Raw genomic sequence first — 23,388 nt, 5'->3', positions numbered from 1 at the left:
GTCTAAAAATTTCTTACATAAACGCAAGGGATGATTACTGTTGCATATTTTACAACAAAAACTCTTTTCTGCGGAATGAAATGAGTTAACTTTCTTAAAATTGGAATTTGAATTTGAAATGTGATTAGCCTTCTTACGGGAGCATTGCGTTACTTCTTCCACAGATTCAAGAATTTTATATCTGGAAGCGAGAAAATCCTCCAAGGATTGCCAGGTTGGAACTTCTGTTTCTGTTTTCAAACTTTGTTCAAAAAGGAACAAAGTATTTTCAGGTATCTTTTGCGAATCCCTAAGCAATCGCGCACGGTTCTATGTAATTTTCTTAAGGCAGATCCACTTTCAATAGTAATCGATGGAATTGAAAAAAGTATTTTAAGTTGAGTATTAATTAAGATCCTTTTATTTTTATACTGGGATTTTAAAGCTTCCCACGCAAGATTAAAATTATCTGCAGTGAGTGAAAATTTGTCGACAATATCATGAGCTTCCTTTTTGGTTTTTAAGCGTAGATGGTATAGTTTTTCTACATCACTTAAACGGGGATGGTTTGCATAAATAGATGTGAACATGTCACGAAATGTAGGCCAAGATTTGTAATCACCCTCAAAACATTCAACGTCGCAAGGTGGAACTTTAATTCCAAAATCTTGTTTAGTGGACTCAGATATTTGAGAATGTTTTAAATCTTCTTTAATTTCGGTTTCCTTATTTTTACTACTTGTACCCATCTCAATTTTATCTATAATACTACCTACTGTACTGAAATAATTTAGTGATACTGAATTGTATTTTGCTTTTATTGTCGATAATTTTGCATCGTCTATGGTTTTATCCTCATTATTTAAACATTTTGCATACACTGTGCGAAAGTTATCCCATAAATCCTCGAATTCGTTTTTCCAAACCTTGAACATACCACAAGTCATAGTATCTTTATTTGGTACATCACGAAAACTTTCAATTGTTTCGTTAATTTGCTTAACGCTCAGAAAAAAATCTTTAGATGCAGCCATTTTCAAAAAAAAAACGATAAAAAAAGAAAATTAATTTTTTCTCAAACGAAGAAAAAAGGTGCACAAATTGCAATAATCTTCCAAAACAAATAGAAATAATTAAATTTCTGAACAAATTTTACTTTAAAAAACCAAAAAAATTCTTTTAAAATAGAAGAACCGAAAATTATCTCAAAAAATAAATTGTTGTTCACCAAGAAAATTCCAGAAAATCAATTCAAATAAAGATTAGATAACCCTTAAAAGGATTTAAAAAACACCGTAAGAAAACTGTACTATATCACGAGATTAATAATAAACCGTAGGGGAACTGTACTTTATCACGAGACTAAAAAGAAACCGTAGGGAAACTGTACTCAAACCTTTCGATCAAAAACTGTATCAAATATACCCACATGAAAATATTTTATATCACTTTAATCAAATTTTTCATTAAATAAGTTTTTAAATAAAATGTCTTTAATTTAATTTGCATAAGCCAATAAAATTAATAAACCAATAAAATGGATAAACTAATAAAATTATATTAATCACGTCAAAAATAATTATTTTATATAATTATAATTATATACCAAATAAATGTGTAAAATAATCACCTAATTTTAATGCACAGCACCTACCTTGGGTAAAGGGATATAGGATTTCCAATAGGAGTGCACAATTTGCATAAAAAGTCTTTCTCACAAGAGTCCAAAAGATTCCAATGATCAAGATTCGCACAATTCAATTTTGTCCAAAAAAAATAACTCAAAGGGATATGAGTTGGGTTCACAAAATTAATTGCTGTCCATAAATCAGCATCCGGCTCGAAGGACCAAAAAAATGTTGGGGGGATTCCAATATAAATCCCAGGGTCAAATAATAATAAGCTGTAATATAAAATCTTTGCAGTACCAAGAGAAATAAAAAAACACAATAACCTGTTTTTTACCTTTTGAACTATTATTTAATAAATGTCTTTATTCTTCAAATATAAATTAAGAACTAACTTACAAAAGCAATTAAAATAATAACTTAGCTAAGTCAAAGCGACTATCACGGTGGTGAATACACAAACTTAGTTTGCGGAGAGATGAATAACAAAAATAGAGAGTTTACAGATTACTCAACTTCATTAAAAACATATGGTAACTTAATTAGCATTACGTAAAGAACAAAATGCCTAAAAGTATGCTTTACATTTGTAAGCATTATTTGAATTTTGAATACAAATTATTTGAATTTAATAAAACTGACGTCAACAGATCCGTTTGGCAGAACTAAAGTTTTCCCATGTGTTTTTGGTGGCAGATATATGTGATGAGTGCATCATTGGAATCGACTTCATGAAGGAGCATGGAATCATCTTGGATATCGGTTATCAAGTCCTGAAATACAGAAACGTAGAGATTCCAATGGTCTTTGGCAACGAAAACTCAACAACAATTAGAACTGTCATCAAAGAAGACATGTGCCTGCCTCCTTCTTCAGAAGTTTTTGTGTGGACGAAACTAAAGGGGAATATTGGAAGCCATCGATACCTCATGGTTGAGCCAGAAGTTGAACAAAGTTCCCAAAACATCATCATCGGGAAGACTCTTGTGGCACCAAAGAACAACATGGTACCTGTACGGATACTTAACATCAAACCGTACCCAATCAAGCTTAAGAAAGGAGAAGTTGTTGGACAATGTGAATCTGTGGCCGCAATAACTAAGATCAACTAGGTGGATACACAGATGACTATGAACTCGGAGAAACTAAAGAAACAAATTCTCAAATCAGACAACCTGAGTCAACATCAGCTTAATGTTGCGGGAAGTCTTCTTCATGAATATGCTGATATCTTCTCTTCACCCAGCGGGCAATACGGCCGGACACAACTGGTGCAGCATCGAATCGATACAGGAGATGCTAGGCCGATTCGTCAACCAGCAAGACGTCTCCCCTTGGCCAAACAAGGTGAAGTTGAAGAAATGATAACAACAATGAAGAAAGACGGGCTAATCGAAAATTCCAAAAGCCCTTGGGCATCACCGGTAGTTCTCGTCAAAGAGAAGGATGGAAGCACTCGATTTTGTGTCGACTACCGCAGGCTGAATGATGTGACGAAGAAAGACAGCTACCCACTGCCAAGAATCAGCGATACTCTAGATGCAATGGAAGGAGCACAATGGTTTTCGACTTTGGTTTTGAAGAGTGGCTACTGGCAGGTAGAAATCCATCCAAAAGATCGGGAGAAGACGGCCTTCTCCACAGGAAATAGTCTGTGGCAGTTTAATGTCATGCCGTTTGGGTTATGCAATGCCCCAGCTACTTTTGAGTGCTTAATGGAGTGCGTTTTAAATGGATTAACCTGGAAATCTTGCCTAGTCTATTTGGATGATGTCATCGTTTACGGGAAAACATTTGATGACCATTGTGAAAACCTAAAGGCTGTATTCAAAAGGCTACGAGAAGCACATCTTAAGTTGAATCCAAAGAAATGTGCACTTTTCAAGACCGAGGTTAAATATTTGGGGCATATCATCTCATCCCAAGGAGTGAAGACTGATCCTGAAAAAGTTGACACTGTGAAGAACTGGCCAAACCCTCAGGACAAGCATCAACTTCGGAGTTTCCTCGGTCTGGCAACGTACTATCGACGATTTGTGAAGGATTTTGCGAGAATCGGAAACTTACGGAGAAGGGTAAACCCTTTAAATGGTCAGGTGAGTGTGAGAAAAGCTTTCAGGAACTGAAGCTGCGGTTATGTGAAGCTCCTGTGCTGGCCTATCCGACTCCAGGCAAACAATTCATCATTGACGCAGATGCAAGTAATGTTGGAGTTGGTGCTGTTTTATCGCAAGTTCATGACGGAGAAGAAAAGGTCGTTGCCTATTTCAGCAAGGTACTCTCGAAACAAGAAAGAAACTATTGCGTGACCAGAAGGGAACTTCTAGCTCTAGTATTGGCAACAAAGCAATTCCATAAGTACATCTATGGACAGAAGTTCCTTCTTCGCACAGATCATGGTGCACTAAATTGGCTTTTGAACTTCAAAAATCCAGAGGGTCAAGTAGCAAGATGGATCGAGATACTTCAGACGTATCAATGATCCCATTTGCGGCTAGAGTAATGAAGAACTCAGCGACCGAAGCCCCGCTCTAAAAGCATATTGGGCACAATGGGACTCACTTCATGTGCAAGAAGGGCTACTCAGGCGTAAGTGGGAATCCGCAGATGGTAAATCCTATGTAATGCAGCTAGTCGTACCTCAGTCAAAGGTAAATGATGTTCTCCGAGAGATGCACGGTGGAATTTCTGGAGGCCATTTAGGCATCAACAAGACGCTGGAAAAGCTACGACAGCAATTCTACTGGTTACGTATGAGAGAAGACGTTGAAAAGTGGTGCCGAAAATGTGATACTTGTGCCGCTAGCAAAGGACCAGCTAGAAAAATCCAAAGCAAGGTGCAGCAGTACAATGTGGGTGCACCTTTTGAGAGAATTGCATTAGACGTAGCAGGTCCTTTTCCCGAAACCAACAACGGAAATCGATACATCCTTGTAGTGATGGACTACTTCAGCAAATGGCCTGAGGCATTTGCCATTCCAAACCAGGAAACCAAAACAGTTGTGGATAAGATTGTCTTTCACTGGGTGAGCAGGTTCGGAGTACCCATGGAACTTCATTCCGACCAAGGAAGGAACTTCGAATCTAAGATCTTTCAAGAGGTTTGCTCACTCCTTGGCATCAAGAAGACGCGAACAACACCGCTTCATGCACAATCTGATGGGATGGTTGAGCGATTTAACAGGACACTTAAGGAACACCTGTCAAAAGTAGTCAATAATAATCAACGAGACTGGGACCGACATATTCCATTATTCTTGATGGCTTATAGAAGTGCAACACATAGTTCTACTGGACATACACCATCGGAAGTCCTACGCCTGCCAAGTGAGATAAAATTTGGAAGTGTTCCAAACGAGCCACATGAAATGGATGAGTACGTAGATAACCTGAATTGAACACTGGCTGACATTCACCAACGGACAAGGACAAATATAAAAGCGTCTAGTGACAGGATGAAAACAAGGTATGACGCACGAGCGACAGCAACAGGGTTTCAAGAAGGAGAACTTGTGTGGTTTTACAATCCCCACCGACAAAAGGGACTATCACCGAAGGTACAACAAAACTGGGAAGGCCCTTACACAGTAATAACCAGAATTAACGACGTGGTTTACCATATACAAAGAGGGGTAAGAGGCAAACTAAAGGTAGTTCATTGTGACCGTTTACATCGTTATAATGGTGAAAGAAGCAATGGAGTTGTTCGGGACGAACAATCCTAAGAAGGGGGCAATGTAACAATGAATTACTGAACTACTTTTAAGATAAAAGTCTGAACACACTACCTACTACTGCAAAGTTAGAACTTTGAACGGACCTTTAGTAATTAAGAAACTACCCTCTGAACACATCCCAAAATATCCCACTAGACTGGGAGTATGAAGCGCCCCTCCTGGAAAGGAAGTTTCGAGAAGCAAAGACGAGAACCTTCGAAGACATTCTCGAATCTCGAAATAAAAGGGCAGCGTAGACACCGACCGGAGACAGTTTAATCTTTAAAGTGAAAGAGGACAGTACAAAGTACAAAGTAGTAAATAAAAAGATTTAAAAGTGTGTTTGTTTGAGCGAATAATAAAAGTAAATTGAGTTGAAATAAAGTGTGTTCTTATTTGAACGGAAATATAAGTGGAAATTAAATAAGTTTTATTGTGAACCCGGAATAAAACATTACAATATACAAGTCTAATATGTGCAGCACTAAATGATTTGCTTTTGTATTTTAGTGATTTGATTACCTATATGAAAATCTCCCTTAAAATCACTACCAATTTCACATCGTTGCAGAAGCTGTCGATGAAGTTTGTATAAAGGAAAACAAAAATTGTTTGGTCCATTACAAAGAGTTTTTATCTCTTTGACCATTTCCTTAAGCACTATGTTAACACCTTAAAATGCTCTTTTAAAAACCCTTTAAATACCACAAGTACTTATGCAGGGTTTTTGGTGCCAAGACTAAACTATGCTTTTTCAAAGGGTTTCGGTGGCTGAACTCGAATCCAAAGACGGACTTATTCGATCACATCTCGTTTTTGAGATATTACCCTTAAATCTAATTAAATCTTTCAGACATCTTTTCTACTGTCCGAGATATCTTCAGTTGCTTATTACCCACTTTTGGTCTATGTTAACCTTAAATCCAGTATGTAAGCGAAAATAAATGTATCGCTTTATTCAGAGACTGTAGTACCTACCAACGCTAGGAAATAACCTCGAAAACTGGTAAAAAGCCTGATTTTCGATTTTCTAACGGGAATATCTCAAAAACGCGATGTGATAGAATTTTTCTGAGTTCGGATTCGAGCTCAGCACATAAAAAACCTTTAGAAAAGTATATCTTGGTTTCTGTAACAAAAACCTTGTTGGCCATACTCAAAATAAAAAAAATGCGATTATACTTTTACAATGGAAAAAAAACTTGTTTTTATTTCTAAAAATTATAAGAGAAAGTAACGGGACATTTTGTTCTTCTCAATATTCTTGTTTTTTGATCCCCTTTAATAAAAAAATAGTAGGGTGTCGCTGCAATACTCGGTTTTATATAAATAGCATTTGTATATGGTGTGATTATACTTTTGCAAAGCACTGTATTTACAACATTTCGTTATTCTTTTGTTTCAAATTATAAAATTAAACAATTTCAGTTTATTGTTAAATTTCAAAGTGAAGTATAACACTGGTCAACAAAATTAAACTTCTTTTTTGTTACAGAAACCAGGGTATACTCTTCTATAGGTTTTTTGTGTGCTGAGCTCGAAACCGAAGTCAGAAAAATTCGATCACATCACATTTTTGAGATATTCCCGTTAGAAAATCGAAAATGCTGCTTTTTACCAGTTTTCAGGGTTATTTTTTAGCGTTTACTTATTTTTTTTAAATTGAATTTGTAACAGTCTCTAAAAGAATTAAGTTTTGTCTCTCTAAATCCGTTTAAATCTTTAAAATATCTATTTTCTTCCTCGAGAAATCATAACTTGAAATCAAAGTGTTTGGGGCATCTCATATTTATTTGCTTTTAATAGCAAATATCGAAAAGTTCTGTACCAATCGCTTTCAAATTTTGACACAATTCTTTTAGAAACTGTTACAAATTTAATTTAAAAAAAATAAGTAAACGCTAAAAAAATAACTTTGAAAACTGGTAAAAATCGGCATTTTCGATTTTCAAACGGGAATATCTCCAAAACGTGATGTGATAGAATTTTTCTGACTTCGGATTCGAGCTCAGACTATAGAAAAGTATACCTTGGTTTCTGTTACAAAAACCTTGTTGACCAGTGTAATTAGCTCATGTCAAACAACTTGGATTATTTAAAATTTTGGTTTTTAAGTATTGCTAATTTCATTTAGAACTCAATAGATAGAATGTACCTGTCAATTTTCTGCTACAAAATTTCTGTGCAAGAAAAAGTCCATTTTTCAATGTTTTATATATTAAATTGTACGAAATAATTTTTTTTATAAAGCCTTAGAATGGTTAGATATTGTTTCTTAAAAAAAATTTTCTTGCTCGCTAACGCTCGCAATTTATATCAACCAACTTATCACTCTTTGTACCTACAAAACTAGAGATGCCGCTGAATATTCGGCCATTTTTAAATTCGTTTACCGTAAGCACGGCTTTTTTAAACTTTTAACTACGAATTCCTCTCCTAAAAAATACTTAAAAAGGATATTGGCAAATTTTTTCGCTTCTACACAGTTCAAATGACTATTTGATTTAGCAGGATTTAGAATCGACTGCAGTTACATATAGTTGATACAAAGTATTGTGATTTCTAAAAAAAAATTTTGTTTGGTCTGAGCTAACCATTCCCGAAATGAAATCCTAGCTACGGCTATGATTGGTTTTTTCACCATGATTTCTCCTTCGACTTTGTGTTCATACACAAACAGTTGCAAGCATCGACAAACTATACCAAGACTGGAAACTTTCTTACGTCTTACCCCCCAAAACCATTTTGTGTATAGTGTTGTCTGTGAATATATGTGAAAGCCACCACGTTGGTAAATGACGTTAACACGCACACATTTATAGATTCACGACATTCACCACACATCCAACATGAACACAACGATAGATTGACGACATTCACCACACCTCGCACCTTGTAGGCAAACGTCATTCGACCGCTCAGTTTCATATGACTAGTTGGCCGATCAAGTTTAAACATGTTACTCTGAAGATGAGCGTTTGCAATAATTTTACCATTAGATGAAATTATGCATTTGTTTTGATGAAAATTAACTGCGTGCCCTTTGTTGAGTATTTGACCAACAGAGATCAAATTTGCTGTCAATTGGGGTACATAGAAGACATCGGAAACTGTTATGCGTTTTATGTCAACATTTTCATCCAAAACATCGAAGCTAACATCACCCACTCCTTCAACCACACTTCTTTCACTGGTGACTCTTGTATGTTAAGAAATAAATCTTTTCGCATGCTCATGTGCATGCTCGCACCTGAATCGATAAACCAATCGCATACATTAAGTGCCGTTGCCACAAAACCAGTGCACAGGCCGACTTGAAATTTTGGTTTGACTTCTTTTTTGACCCTACATTCCGCTGCCCGATGACCATGGCGATTGCAATTAAAACACCTTAAACCTTTAGACAATGACTTCTTATGATGCTTAGAAAATAGTGCACCCTGCACAGCGGTTTTCCTGACATCTTGTAAAAGTTTTGTTTTTATTGCATCGCAGGTGATGCTTGTGCCACAGCTTTCTATGCCCATGATCATCGGCGCGTACTCTTCGGGCAAACCGGCTAGGATTAATGTGCCAACCCACTCATCGGTTATCGGCATCTCAATTTCCTTCAGCTTATGAGCTGTCGACACAATTTTGCTGACGTAGTCTTCAATGTTTTCACACGAATCAAGACGAGTTTGGATGAGTTGTCTGAGAAGACCAACTCGACGTGTGAGACCGGAATCTTGGAACTCCATCTTTAATTTGTCCCACACATCTTTAGAAAATTTGGCGTCTTCAATATGCACGTAATTTATTTTGTCGATGAGTAAAATAATTTTTGACTTGGCTTTTACGTCAAGTTTCGAGTCCATACCTGTGGCAGGATAAATTCCCTGCACTGTGTCCCACAGCTCCTCGTGTTGCAGGAAATTTTTTAGGGCGAACGCCCATGTATTATAATTCTCACGTCCGAGAAGTTTCTCGATTTGAAATGTCGACGCAGTTCTTAAGGCTGAGTTTTTATTTCAACAGATATTATATAATTCGACTGAATAAATCTAAATCTCTAACCAAAGTTTCTACTTCAGAGTTTATTTGTAATTTCATGTGTAATTTCAAAAGGTTTAGTTTCACTAGGAACAAACTACTTCTTTTACGTACAAATTTCACCACATAATTACGTACTTCCAGATTCGAAGTTTCAGTGATTATTCTGTAGCTAAAAAAGTACTGGCAAATGTACATCAGAAGCACTTCCAGATGTGCTTCGCCGATGTACTTTTGAAGTACATTTTTCTGTACTTTTAATGGAGGGGAAACTTATTTCATCTTGCATGCAAGAAAGAGATAACTGCTTCACGTATTCTTATATACAGAAAGTATATAACTGAGTTTTATCCCGAGCTCCTATCTTTTTTCAGTGGAAAAGAAGTACTTCTTTTACGTACATATTTCACCGGTTTTGTCTGTAGTTCTGCGTTTGCTGGGTAGTGTCGAAAGGAAGGTATTAAACGCATTGTACCTTTCACACGTATTCACAAATAGGAAAACAAGAGAAAAATAAGAGAGATGTATACCAATTATCTGAAATTAAATTTGCGGGTGTTTTAGGCAAGGGGGGTACGAGTCGGCTCTCTAGGTATTCCTTCCTCTATGAATGGAACGAGGCTATTAAAACAGTAGATGCCCTCACAAACGGGTTTGTGTTTTGAATATAATCATGATTTTGGTTTGTGTATGAACTTGATTGAGCTATCTGAGCTTAAATAGCTCATTATAGACACCCACCTTTCAATAAATTTGTACAGAAATAAAAATAAAGGTTCGTGTTTTGAATTTATTATTATTATTTTATGAATTAATTCGTCTAATGAGCACTTAAATTATTGTATTGAGCAAAACTCCACAGTTGAATGTGTTGGTGCCATTTAAATGGCACGGGAAAACTACCACATATAAGCACTGTGGAGTTTTTATCTCATTGCAGCTTGTAGGTTGGAAGAGAAAAACCAACCGAAGTCGCGTCTCTAGGTATTCCTTTCTCTATGGTACTCTAGTACTAGAATTAACACATGATCTTCTACTCGAGGAGATAGGAATGTGTAGTTGTTGTACTAGATTTCTACTCACGAGTAAACAACCACCTCCAATGAAACAGGGCTAATGATTTCTTAGCTTATTTTACGAACAAATTTTTTCAAATAAAATAATAATGAAATAATAACTGAAATGACATTTGACGCTAACGGAGATTGAATAAATAGAAATCCTTTTTTAAACTTGGCTTTATAACTAAAAGGACTTTTAAATTTAATGCTCAATGAGTTAACGATGTCAAACAGATTGGTTTATCCAAGATTTAAAAGGTATTTATTAATAAAATGTTCAAATAAACTCAAAAGAATTTGATTTTGCTCATAAAAAAATGATTAGAAGTCATTTACAGCTGCAAAAATGTGGTGTTTTAAATTATCTCAAAAATTCAAACCATCACAACAGAAAAACTGTTTGATGAATAATGTTTGATGAAACTTTGCAAATTAATTTAAGGTCTATTAAGCTTCAATAATAATTAAGCCTCAGCTTAATCTTATCATCCATAGTTATGAAATAGCGGCACATTTTCTAAAAAACTGTAAAAAGGCCTATTTTGATAGCTTTTCTAAATTGATATCAAATGTACGAAAACATTTTTTTTTAACAAAGCAAACTTAATTTCTTTGTAGAGAATTAAATGAAATTTTCAAATGTATCCTTAAATTTTCTGTGGAGTGATCCATTGTTGAGATATTAATAGTCAAAGTCAAAAGTATGGTTTTTGGTTCGAGGAATGATATTGTAGTCTAAAAAAAATCGTAGAATTTTGAAACAAAAATAATCTTGTAGCAAAATAAATAGCCTTTCTAAAAATTATTATCATTTCATCACAAAAAATGTAAAAACAAAAAAAAAATTGAAAATGTTGGTTTTTGAACAGTTCCAACGATTAACCTATTTTACCGTTACAAATAAAATATTTAGTCATTAAATCCTAAAACTAGAAAAATGTAGCTTTCACATGCTTTTTGATTTGTCATGATGCGATCATTTTTTACTGAGATACAGCTTATCGAAAATGCCAAAAAAAATCATAATTTTTTTTTGTTCCCTTAATTTTTTGTATTTAGAAGTTTGTATGGCATATAATTTCTTATTTGATGAAACAACAAATATATGACAGTCATTTGACAATTTTTTGTTTAAAATAGAGTTGTCTAGTTTTAACATTAGCAATCCTATTTTTTCATATTCTATGTCAACTTATCTATTATTTGAAAACAATTTTAACCTCTATCCTTCTGAGTTAAGAAACTCGACGGTCACCGCGAAGACTAAACGAGCTTTACAAGTTTGTGAGAAAAACTTGTTGTTTGCAAGAAAAAAATATGATTGGGGAAACGGTTATTCTACAAACTTGTGGTTTTCAAAAGTTAGTTGTAATTTTTTTTTTCAATAATTACTTCTTTGTACTTTGTGAAACAGAATTTCATTGTACAAATTTGTACTTGTTATCTACAAGTTACAAATTTGTGTTTGTAACTTGTAGTTGGTGAAATAGGGCCCTGTTTGTCGATGGCGATCTCACAAATAGACAATGAAAACTAACATCCTGAGAGAAAAAAACAGGGAATTCGGTGGCGAGTTTTAAAATTTATAAAGAGAGCGAAAACATTCAATAATTGTTGTAAGGTGGCGTCTATTCTGACGATCACACATTTGATCACTCTAGTATGTTAGTTAATTAGTATGTAAGTTAGTTGTAAGTGAAACTCGAATTAATAAAGAAGTATAAGAATTAAACATGGCGCAGCCGATAAAAAACCTACAGATGTAAAAATTACAGAAAGAAATATAATAAATTAAATAAATGACTCGGTTAGTAGATTTAATTCATAAACAAATGAAATGACCGAAGAAGAAACAAAAGAAATAAAAAAGGAAGACACTGAAAACCAAGATAATACAGAAGCTGTAATCCAAATTCAACACGTGACGGAAGAAATCAAGGACTTTAATAAATCTGAACCACTCTTACTAGAAGGCAACATGGCAAATAATTTCCAGACATTCTTAAGAGATTTTAAGAATTATTCTGCCGCGTCAACGCTGGGACAGGGTCATAGCGATGACACCCAGTCCTAAAACCCTGTCAACGCGCCCCAATGGCATTGACAGAGAGATTACACGGTCATCGAAAATAGTCAATGCGTTGACCCAAAAATGTGTGTTAACGCAATGACAGCAGTTTTCGTTGACAATCACACGACGTGACACTCTTGGGACAGATTGTGACGTCATTTTTACGTCAGAGAGTCAATGCGTTGACCGATTTCGTTGACCGTGTAATCATAGCTTAACAAGCTTGTGATAATGAACAAAAGTGATTACGATGAAAGAGTCAGTGATTCAATAAACTGGTAATTTCAAAATTTTAAAGAAAACACCACTACTGGGAATGATTCGAGAGTCCAAATCGTTAATAAAAAAAATAAATTCGGTTTTCGAAATTCAAAAATGGCGATTAAATATATCCAATCCAGAAGTACCGAAGCTGTTTCCACAACCAAAAGTTCATATCCGGGAAATAAAATGGTGCCGCATTGTATTGTGTCAAATATAAATTCACACTCCGTTAAAATATCTACATGGCTTGTAAATGATATCAAAAAATGTCCATTACAATGTTTTTCAGTTAAGAATACTTTCGATTTCGTGGAAAAAACTAAGAACATCTTAATTGAAGAAGACGAAATTATGATTTCAATCGATGTCGAAGCCCTGTTCCCAAGTATTCCTATCCCTGAAGCCATAACTGCCCTTCAAAAACATCTTGAAAAGTTTGAGATAGACGGAAACAAAATACATACATATTTAAAAACAGCTAAAGTATGTATGTCTCATGGTCCCTAGAATTTGGTTTCGTTATGTAGATGATGTTTTTGCGGTGATAAAAAGACGTGAAATTGATTTCGTATTAAATACCCTAAATTCAGAGTTCGATTCCATAAGTTTCACCTATGAATCTGAAGAAAACCAAAAGCTTAACTTATAAGACTTATAACCCTGTCAAGAAAAAACGGACGAATTTAATTTGCCATATACAGGAAACCAACAACAACAAACAGATACATCACTAACGACTCATACAGTCCGATTCAACATAAACTCGCTGCCTTTCATTCGATGGTAAATCGCCTATGTAAACTACCACTTTCAAATGCAAACTATGCCACCGAGTACGACCTATTAAAAGATATTGCTGCCACCAATTCAATGGATACAATCCATTTATTATCGATCAATTGATAAATAAACACAACAAAAAACTCAAAAAGTTAGAATTAACAACTCAATATAAACAAAATAAACAACTTCACAACACCATCAGAAGCACTTCCAGATGTGCTTCGCCGATGTACTTTTGAAGTACATTTTTCTGTACTTTTAATGGAGGGGAAACTTATTTCATCTTGCATGCAAGAAAGAGATAGCTGCTTCACGTATTCTTATATACAGAAAGTATATAACTGAGTTTTTTCCCGAGCTCCTATCTTTTTTCAGTGGAAAAGAAGTACTTCTTTTACGTACATATTTCACCGGTTTTTTCTGTAGTTCTGCGTTTGCTGGGTACTGTCGAAAGGAAGGTATTAAACGCATTGTACCTTTCACACGTATTCACAAATAGGAAAACAAGAGAAAAATAAGAGAGATGTATACCAATTATCTGAAATTAAATTTGCGGGTGTTTTAGGCAAGGGGGGTACGAGTCGGCTCTCTAGGTATTCCTTCCTCTATGAATGGAACGGGGCTATTAAAACAGTAGATGCCCTCACAAACGGGTTTGTGTTTTGAATATAATCATGATTTTGGTTTGTGTATGAACTTGATTGAGCTATCTGACATTGTATATATATTCCTATAGTACTCTCATTGTATATATATTTCTATATATATAAATATATATACAATGGTACTCTTATGAAGTAGAATTTTCTGTTTTGCGTCGTCACCGCTCGGATCGCTAGTTTATCTTATATTTGAACCCTATGCAGAAAATTTAAATTTAATCTTTAAAGTATTTTCTTTGATTGATAGTACTATAGAAATATATATACAATGATCTCCCTTCAAGCAAGAAAACGGAGTTCAGAAAAGACACTCCGACCTCCGACCGAGCAAAACGGAGTTGCACTCACACACTTGCAACTTTTTGTGTATGAACACAAAGTCGAAGGAGAAATCGTGGTGAAAAAACCAATAAATATAAAATCGGCTCGGTGGTGATTATAATTTCCATACTAATTTGAGCCGCCTTCGGACCCGTTTCTGAGCCGAAGTCGGACTCAGCTCCGCCTGAGGCGGAGCGGGTTCGGACAGAGGTCGGACCTGTTTGCTTGAATATATGTGAAAGCCACCATGTTGGTAAATGACGTTAACACGCACACATTTATAGATTCACGACATTCACCACACATCGGACACGAATAAAACGATAGGTTGTACGACATTCAACACACCTCGCAGCTTGTAGGCAAACGTCGTCAGTTGACCGCCGAGTTTCCAGTCTTGGTATTTTTTGTTTATGTTTGGGTGTTTACCCCCCCCCCACAATTTTTTTTCAGAAAATCAAAAGATACCTATATTATAAACATATTGTAACAATGAATTACAGAACTACTTTTAAGATAAAAGTCTGAACAAACTACCAACTATTGCAAAGGTAGAAATATGAACGGACCTTAAGTAATTAAGAAACTACCCTCTGAACACATCCCATAATATCCCTCTAGACTGGAAGTATGAAGCGCCCCTCCTGGAAAGGAAGTTTCGAGAAGCAAAGACGAGAACCTTCGAAGACATTCTCGAATCTCGAAATTCCGGTATAAAAGGGCAGCGTAGACACGGACCGGAGACAGTTTAATCTTGAAAGCGAAAGAGTACAGTACAAAGTACAATGTAGTAAATAAAAAGATTTAAAAGTGTATTTGTTTGAGCGAATAATAAAAGTTAATTGAGTTGAAATAAAGTGTGTTCTTATTTGAACGGAAATATGAGTGGAAATTAAATAAGTTTTATTGTGAACCCGGAATAAAACATTACATTGGTGTCAGAAAAGTGGAATAAAACTTATTTATTTGTGCGAATCAGATAATTTCGCGAATAAAATAAAAAGTGCGCGTGTGTTTTAACAATAAACAAAGTGTAAAACATTTTGAAATAAGTAAAAGTGCTCGCGTTTCAAAAAGTTAAAATGGGTAAAACATTAAATCAGTTAAGTTTGACTGAGCTTAAAGCGGAATTAACTAAGCGAGGATCGAAAAATGACCTCATTATTCGTCTGCAGGATTATTTAACCCAGAAGAACGAAAATTTGGATACATTTCAATTCGAAGTTGAAATGACAGAAAAACAAGTAAGTACTAGTTCCGATATGTCGGCCATGGTGGCTGTTCTCCTTGCCAAATTGGAAGAACAACGTAATGAACAGAAGGATGAACAGAAAAATCTTCTTGAACAAATTGAGAACAAAGAGTGAACAACAGAATCTTCTCGAAAAAATGGAGAAACATCTAGAAGAACATCGTGATGAGCAAAAGAACCTTCTAGAAGAACAGAAGAATATTTAAGAGGTAAAGCTTGCTGATTTCGAGAAGAAGAACACTGCTCTTGACGAGCGTGTCGAAGAAAACAAAGAAAAGCTGTTGGCAATGGACACAAAGTTCGAAGAGAAATTCCAAGACATTGCTAAAGAGTTGGACAAGGTTCGAAAAATTAAGGTGCGAGAAAGTTCTGGTGAGTATTTAAAGAAGAAAGAAATGCATCCACCAACCTTTGATGGACAAAGTTCTTGGTCGATCTACAAGAAACAGTTTGAGGCAGCTGCCACAACAAATGGCTGGGATGACGAAGACAAATGTATAGCGCTGACTCTTGCTCTTAGAGGTCCTGCTGCTGAGTTGTTACAAACTTTACCACCAGAAAAGAATGGTAACTTTAACGCTCTTGTCCAGGTTATTGAAAAACGCTTTGGAGATGGCCATATGCAGGAGGTCTTCCGCGTCCAACTCAATACAAGAGTCCAGAAAAGAGGAGAAATTCTGCAACAACTCCAAGCTGATATTGAAAGGTTAGCTCATCTGGCATATCCGACAGCAGGAGACGACATTATCAATCAGTTTGCGACAGAAGCCTTTGTTCGTGCTGTATCTGACATAAATCTTCAGCGAGCTATACGAACAGCTGGAAAACGTTCCCTTCCTGAAGCATTAGCGTTCTCACTAACTATGGAAGCAGCAGAACAGGCTTCTCAAGGCGTTCATCGGGTAAGAGAAGTTACAGTCGAGGAATGCTCTTGTCAAAAACTCGCATTCCAAAGAAACCAACGAGACGGAGCTGCTCGATGCTGGAACTGTAACAAGACAAGACATCTCCAGCGGCAGTGCAGATTGCCACCAAAAAGAACTGCTTGCACACACTGTGGAAACAGGAATATTGCCCAACAACAGCTAAGCGATATAACTAACACTCATCCTCAGCTTGATTCCCATTCGAAACGAGTAAGAACCAACTTCGAGGGGCAGAAACTGGTTTCTGGTATCGATGGCCAAAGAACCATAATTCAAGTCTCACAGACTAAACGAGACAACAAAAGTCTGACAGTGGATGCAATCATAAACAGCAAACAACACGTGGCTACAATTGACACCGGTGCCACCGCCTCTATTGTACGAAGACACTTGGTAAAGATGACATGGCTACATAACACCAACAGCTACCGTCTGAAGACCGCCACAGGAGAAGCAGCAAGAGTGTACGGAGAAGTTCGTCTTGAGATCCTGTTGGGGGGATTCCAATATAAATCCCAGGGTCAAATAATAATAAGCTGTAATATAAAATCTTTGCAGTACCAAGAGAAATAAAAAAACACAATAACCAGTTTTTTACCTTTTGAATTATTATTTAATAAATGTCTTTATTCTTCAAATATAAATTAAGAACTAACTTACAAAAGCAATTAAAATAATAACTTAGCTAAGTCAAAGCGACTATCACGGTGGTGAATACACAAACTTAGTTTGCGGAGAGGTGAATAACAAAAATAGAGAGTTTACAGATTACTCAACTTCAGGTGTGTTTTTTATTACCACCGGTCTTAACTGGACAAAAAAAACGCAGTCGGGGCTAAGCAATTTACATGTTAAATGGAACAACACTTTAGCCCCTTGGGCTTAGTTGTTTAGCCCGGAGAATTCTCTGGGCTTAACTTTTTCAACAGATTTAAATCTGTGCTACCAAATTAACTTGTTCGTAAGTTGTTTAGAATTTGTTTAAAAACATCAAAACTGATGTTTGGAATGACAATTATTATTTTAAATATTTATTTAACTTTTTTTTTTCAAAAACAAACAAAAAACCCCAAACATTTAGTATGCAGTGCTGCCAATTTTTCTCGCTAAGCCCCGAGGCGTTTTTTATAACCAGTTAAGACCGGTGGTAATAAAAAACACACCTTTCATTAAAAACATATGGTAACTTAATTAGCGTTACGTAAAGAACAAAATGCCTAAAAGTATGCTTTACATTTGTAAGCATTATTTGAATTTGAATACAAATTATTTGAATTTAATAAAACTGACGTCAACATTCCGGCCTCCCTTTGCAGAAATGCAAAGAGTAAATCCATGTATCCGAAATGCTGATAGTAAGTCCATCGGTGGAGGTATTTTGTTATGGAAGCGCCTCGATTCGCTACCCAGGAAAAAAAATAAAGTTAGTAAATCCAACGTCGAGGGTTGTTTAAAGAGTGCCCTTACTCACTCAGACATGTTAATAGGAATGTTTAAATTCAATTTAAATAAGTTAATTTAAAGGTTTAAATTCATAAGGTTTAAATTCATAAGATTTAAATTTGTAAAATAAAAATTTAAAAGGTTTAAATTTATAAGATTAAAATTGATAAGCTTAATATTTATAAGGTTAAAATTCATAAGGTGCTGTGCATTCAGCAATATAAAAGTATTTATAAAAAATATGAAATCTCAAAAACTTAATAAATATCAATAATTATATATTATTCTTTTTTCTTTGTATTGCATGATAGACCTGAAACAATTCTTGATCGGTGGGCAAAAGACACAATTTCACTACTGGTCGTAGAATATCTCCTTGTTGAGTTTTAAGTGTTACAACGCGTACCTTTCCATCGTTCCCTGGGTGAACAGCCACAACTTTTCCAAGACGCCATTAAGTGGGTGGCAAATTTTCATTGCGAACAACCCCAATGTCTCCAATTTCAACATTACGTTTAGGAAATTTCCACTTTGTTCTTCGCTGAAGATCAGTTAAATATTCTTCCTTCCATCGCTTAGAAAAGGAGTGTAAAATTTGTTGAACTCTTTGCCAACTCTTTAGGGTGGTACTTTCACCAATTTGTCTTTCAGGTAAGGAAAGCAAAGGTGAACCTTTTAAGAAATGACCTGGTGTTAAGGGTAAAGATTCGAAAGGATTTTCACTTATTGGAGAAATAGGGCGGGAATTCATACAAGACTCAATTTTGACGAGCAATGTAGAGAACTCTTCAAAAGTTAGCTTGGAGTTTCCAACAACTTTCTTAAAATGAGTTTTAAAGGACTTTGTTTCGGCCTCCCAAAGGCCGCCCATATGAGGAGAACCTGGTGGGATAAAGTTCCATTTCAAATTCCTAGGCAAGTACGTTTTTTCAGCTTCCGAGGTTGAGTCTGCCAAAGCCTTTCGAAGCTCATTAGTGAGGACTTTATTAGCAGCGACGAAATTAGTACCATTATCGGAAAATAGTTGTTGGGGCACACCCCTTCGTCCTACAAATCTATCGAGAGCTGCCATAAACGAGTCAGTGGAGAGACTTCCAACTGCTTCTAAATGTACAGCTTTTGTACAGAGGCAAATAAAGAGACAAGCATAACCTTTTATAGCTTGATAGAACCGACCCTTCTGAACCTTTAGTTCAAAGGGGCCAGCGAAATCCAAACCTACGTGGGTGAACGGAAACGAATAGTTTACCCTTTCTGGTGGGAGTGTTCCCATCAACTGGGTTTGAAGATCCTTTTTGTGCAAAACACAAACCATGCAACGATTTACACAGAATTTTATTAAGTTTTTTAATTTTGGTATCCAAAACTCTTTTCGCATTAAGTATAAAACTTGCTGGTTCCCTCCATGTAAGGAAATTTTATGGACAAATCCAACCAACAATTTTGATAATGGACATGCATATGGCAAAATAATGGGGAATTTTTCGTTATAACTCAAATTTGCATTTGTTAAACGACCGTTTAGTCTAATTATAAAGTTAGAGTCTAGGGAAGGGTTAAGAGTCAAAATTGAACTATTTTTACTCAATGGTTTTGAGTTATAAAGAGCTTTGAACTCTTCACTAAAATAGAGGCGTTGTGCTAGTATAACTAGGCGGGTTTTAACAAAAACTATTTCATGATTTCTTAAATTTTTAGAAAAGTATCTATAGGGATAGAACCTTTTTCTTTTGGGAGAAGCGAGATTGATAAATCTAAAGCAATAGGCTATTACTTTTACAGCGCGAGCATAACACGAAAATCTTTTCAAAATATCATGACTGAAATTTTGATGCACAACGAAGCTTTTTATTTGTTTTATTTCAAGATTCCAATCGGAGCCCTCTTGAATTTTTGTTACTGGCCAAGTTTCCTTTGAAAACTTTAACCAACTTGGACCGTGCCACCATTGGGTATTATTTATTAAGTTTTGAGGCATAACACCTCGAGAAGCTACGTCAGCTGGATTTTGTTCTGAAGGAACATGTTTCCAAAGGCTACCTGGAGGACTTTCAGTTTGTACTTTAGACACCCGGTTTCGGACAAAGGTTTCAAGCCGAGATGGACAGTCACGAAGCCAATAAAGTACAATCATCGAGTCCGTCCAAAGGTAGACAGGACAGTTTTTAAGGCGTAGACTGCTTTGTACAGCGTTTACTAACTTGGTTAGCAAAAGAGCTCCACAAAGCTCTAGCCGAGGTATCGAAATAGCTTTCAGGGGAGCTACTTTCGTTTTTGAGGTAAGAAGGTAACTAAAAACGTTTCCAGATGAATCTGAAATCCTTGAGTAAACGGTGGCAGCGTACGCACTGAGAGATGCGTCACAAAAGCCGTGTATTTCTACACACATATCTGGGGTATAATTAATCCATCTTTGGATTTTAATATCTTTTATAATTGGAAAAGATTTCACAAATTCTTTCCAAGTTTCTACACGATTGGGTTTTATGGGCCCATCCCACTCTGTTTTGTCTTTCCAGACATCTTGCATCAATATTTTTAATAAAATTGTTGTTGGTGCTAGCCAACCGATAGGGTCATATATTTTTGAAATATTTGAAAACAATTCACGTTTTGTCATAACAGAATCTGGTAGAGGAAATAGTTCACAACGAATATAAAATGAATCTTCCCTCGCATTCCACCCAACGCCCAGAACTTTCGAATGTGAAGACTCTTCGAACATAAGAAAGTGTTGATCTAAAACATCCCCCCTAGGGATGTTTTCCAACAAGCGAGGGTGGTTAGCGGTCCATTTCTTCAAACTAAATCCGCCAGTCAAAAGAAGTGCTTTCAATTCTTCCTGAATCTTGAAGACTAGATCCAGACTGAAACCTCCAGAGAAAACATCATCAACGTAAAAATCTTTTGCTAAGGGATATTTATTTTCTTCGTCCAAAGCAAGCTGGTGCAACGTTCGGATTGCTAAGTATGGAGCACAGTTAACTCCAAAAGTAACTCGGTTGATTTCAAAATCAGCCAAATCTGATTCTGACTCAAAAGATCGACAGATAATCCTTTGGAATTTTCGATGACTCGGGTGAACATATATTTGGCGATACATCTTTTCAATATCGCTATTGAAAACATATGGATATAATCGCCATCTTAACAAAATAGTTTGCAAATCGTTTTGCAAAGCAGGGCCACTGTAAAGAATGTCGTTAAGACTTATTTCTTTGTGTGTAGATGCACTTGCATTGAACACAACTCTTACCTTTGTCGAAGCGCTATCTGGTTTTACCACAGCGTGATGCGGTAGGTAAAAGTGCGGACTGGAAAGGTTCAAACTACATGGTGGCACAAAGGACATGTGTTTTAAAGAAACATATTCCTTTAGAACTTTGTTGTATTCTTCTTTCAGACACATATCGTTAAGAAGACGTTTCTCTTGTCGCAGATACTGAGAAACTGCACTATTTCTGGAAAGACCCAAATCTAAAACGTTAAAGTTGGGCTTGAATGGAAGTTTCACTATATAACGACCATCTCTATTTCGAGTTGTGGTATCCACATACAATTTTTCACAAAATTTATCTTCATCAGATAAGGGTTTGACATATGGAACCTCTTCGAGTTCCCAAAACCTTTGAACTTGTTTTAGAAGCAAAAGTCTAATAAAAAATGTATTAAGGGTTGTTTTGTTTGGGTTTTCATTACATGGGCCTGAAATAATCCACCCAAAAACCGTATTTTGTGCAATTGGAGAAAGGTCTTATTCTCTCTTTATACCTTCACATAAAATAAGAGGGTAAATATCTGCTCCTATCAACATATCTATAGAAGCGGGTTTATCAAAATTAGGATCTGCCAATCGCAATCTTTTGAGCTCAACCAAGTTTGATGCGTCAACAGTCTGCGATGGCAAATTACCTGTCAGCTTTTTCAAAACAACAGCTGCAATGGGAATGTGTACATCAGGGTTGATGCGAGATTCGAGAGTGAGAGGACACATACTCGTTGAAAATTCACTTTGAACTTCTCCAATGCCACAAATAGACGCATTGGTTGAACGGGTGAAAAGCTTAAATCGGTTCACTACAGATTGCAAAATGTATGTAGCTTCAGAACCAGGGTCGATCAAAGCTCTCAGGAGAAATGTTTGGTTATGAGCAGTAATTTTAACCAAAGCTGTTGCTAACAAAATATTCCTTTTCTGGTTTACCAGAAAACTTTGAAGAGTTGAAGAATCAGATGAAACATCTTTTCCTGAACTAATGGATGGTTGTTGCTGAGTAATAGAAGTGGACTGTATGGGAATGGTACTTAAAGAAGTGTTGGGTTGCCAATAAGATCTTGTATCGGGAGGGGTGGGTTTTTGTGAAGTAAAGTGCAGTAAACTATGGTGTCGTTTACCACATTTGTCACAGGACACTTTACTTTTACATTCGTATACCGAATGTGTGAGCGCAAGACAGTTGTAGCAGTACTTTTGGGATTGAGCTAGCTTACGTCGAGATGCGACAACCATGTCTAAAAATTTCTTACATAAACGCAAGGGATGATTACTGTTGCATATTTTACAACAAAAACTCTTTTCTGCGGAATGAAATGAGTTAACTTTCTTAAAATTGGAATTTGAATTTGAAATGTGATTAGCCTTCTTACGGGAGCATTGCGTTACTTCTTCCACAGATTCAAGAATTTTATATCTGGAAGCGAGAAAATCCTCCAAGGATTGCCAGGTTGGAACTTCTGTTTCTGTTTTCAAACTTTGTTCAAAAAGGAACAAAGTATTTTCAGGTATCTTTTGCGAATCCCTAAGCAATCGCGCACGGTTCTATGTAATTTTCTTAAGGCAGATCCACTTTCAATAGTAATCGATGGAATTGAAAAAGTATTTTAAGTTGAGTACTAATTAAGATCCTTTTATTTTTATACTGGGATTTTAAAGCTTCCCACGCAAGATTAAAATTATCTGCAGTGAGTGAAAATTTGTCGACAATATCATGAGCTTCCTTTTTGGTTTTTAAGCGTAGATGGTATAGTTTTTCTACATCACTTAAACGGGGATGGTTTGCATAAATAGATGTGAACATGTCACGAAATGTAGGCCAAGATTTGTAATCACCCTCAAAACATTCAACGTCGCAAGGTGGAACTTTAATTCCAAAATCTTGTTTAGTGGACTCAGATATTTGAGAATGTTTTAAATCTTCTTTAATTTCGGTTTCCTTATTTTTACTACTTGTACCCATCTCAATTTTATCT

The 23,388-nt window shown here is 35.9% G+C and overlaps 2 protein-coding genes across 2 annotated transcripts; both read right to left on the bottom strand.

Moving 5' to 3' along the window:
* Positions 1-18,592: 18,592 nt before the first annotated feature.
* LOC129906619 (uncharacterized) lies at positions 18,593-21,547 on the bottom strand. The gene has a single exon (XM_055982438.1). It carries the CDS (start codon positions 21,545-21,547, stop codon positions 18,593-18,595), a length of 2,955 nt encoding a protein of 984 aa, XP_055838413.1.
* Positions 21,548-21,864: 317 nt separating this feature from the next.
* On the bottom strand, positions 21,865-22,648 carry LOC129906610 (uncharacterized). The gene has a single exon (XM_055982427.1). The coding sequence runs from the start codon at positions 22,646-22,648 to the stop codon at positions 21,893-21,895; it is 756 nt and encodes a 251-aa protein (XP_055838402.1). The 3' UTR covers positions 21,865-21,892.
* Between the last annotated feature and the right edge of the window lie 740 nt (positions 22,649-23,388).

This window comes from Episyrphus balteatus, chromosome 1 (genome assembly GCF_945859705.1).
Source record: "Episyrphus balteatus chromosome 1, idEpiBalt1.1, whole genome shotgun sequence".
NCBI classification, from domain to species: Eukaryota; Metazoa; Arthropoda; class Insecta; order Diptera; family Syrphidae; genus Episyrphus; species Episyrphus balteatus.
This window is presented reverse-complemented; position numbering and strand designations above follow the sequence as displayed.

Bases quoted from the DNA above. Each gene is read 5' to 3' on its own strand.
- LOC129906619 (XM_055982438.1), bottom strand. From the start codon at position 21,547: ATGTGTCTGAAAGAAGAATACAACAAAGTTCTAAAGGAATATGTTTCT.
- LOC129906610 (XM_055982427.1), bottom strand. From the start codon at position 22,648: ATGGTTGTCGCATCTCGACGTAAGCTAGCTCAATCCCAAAAGTACTGC.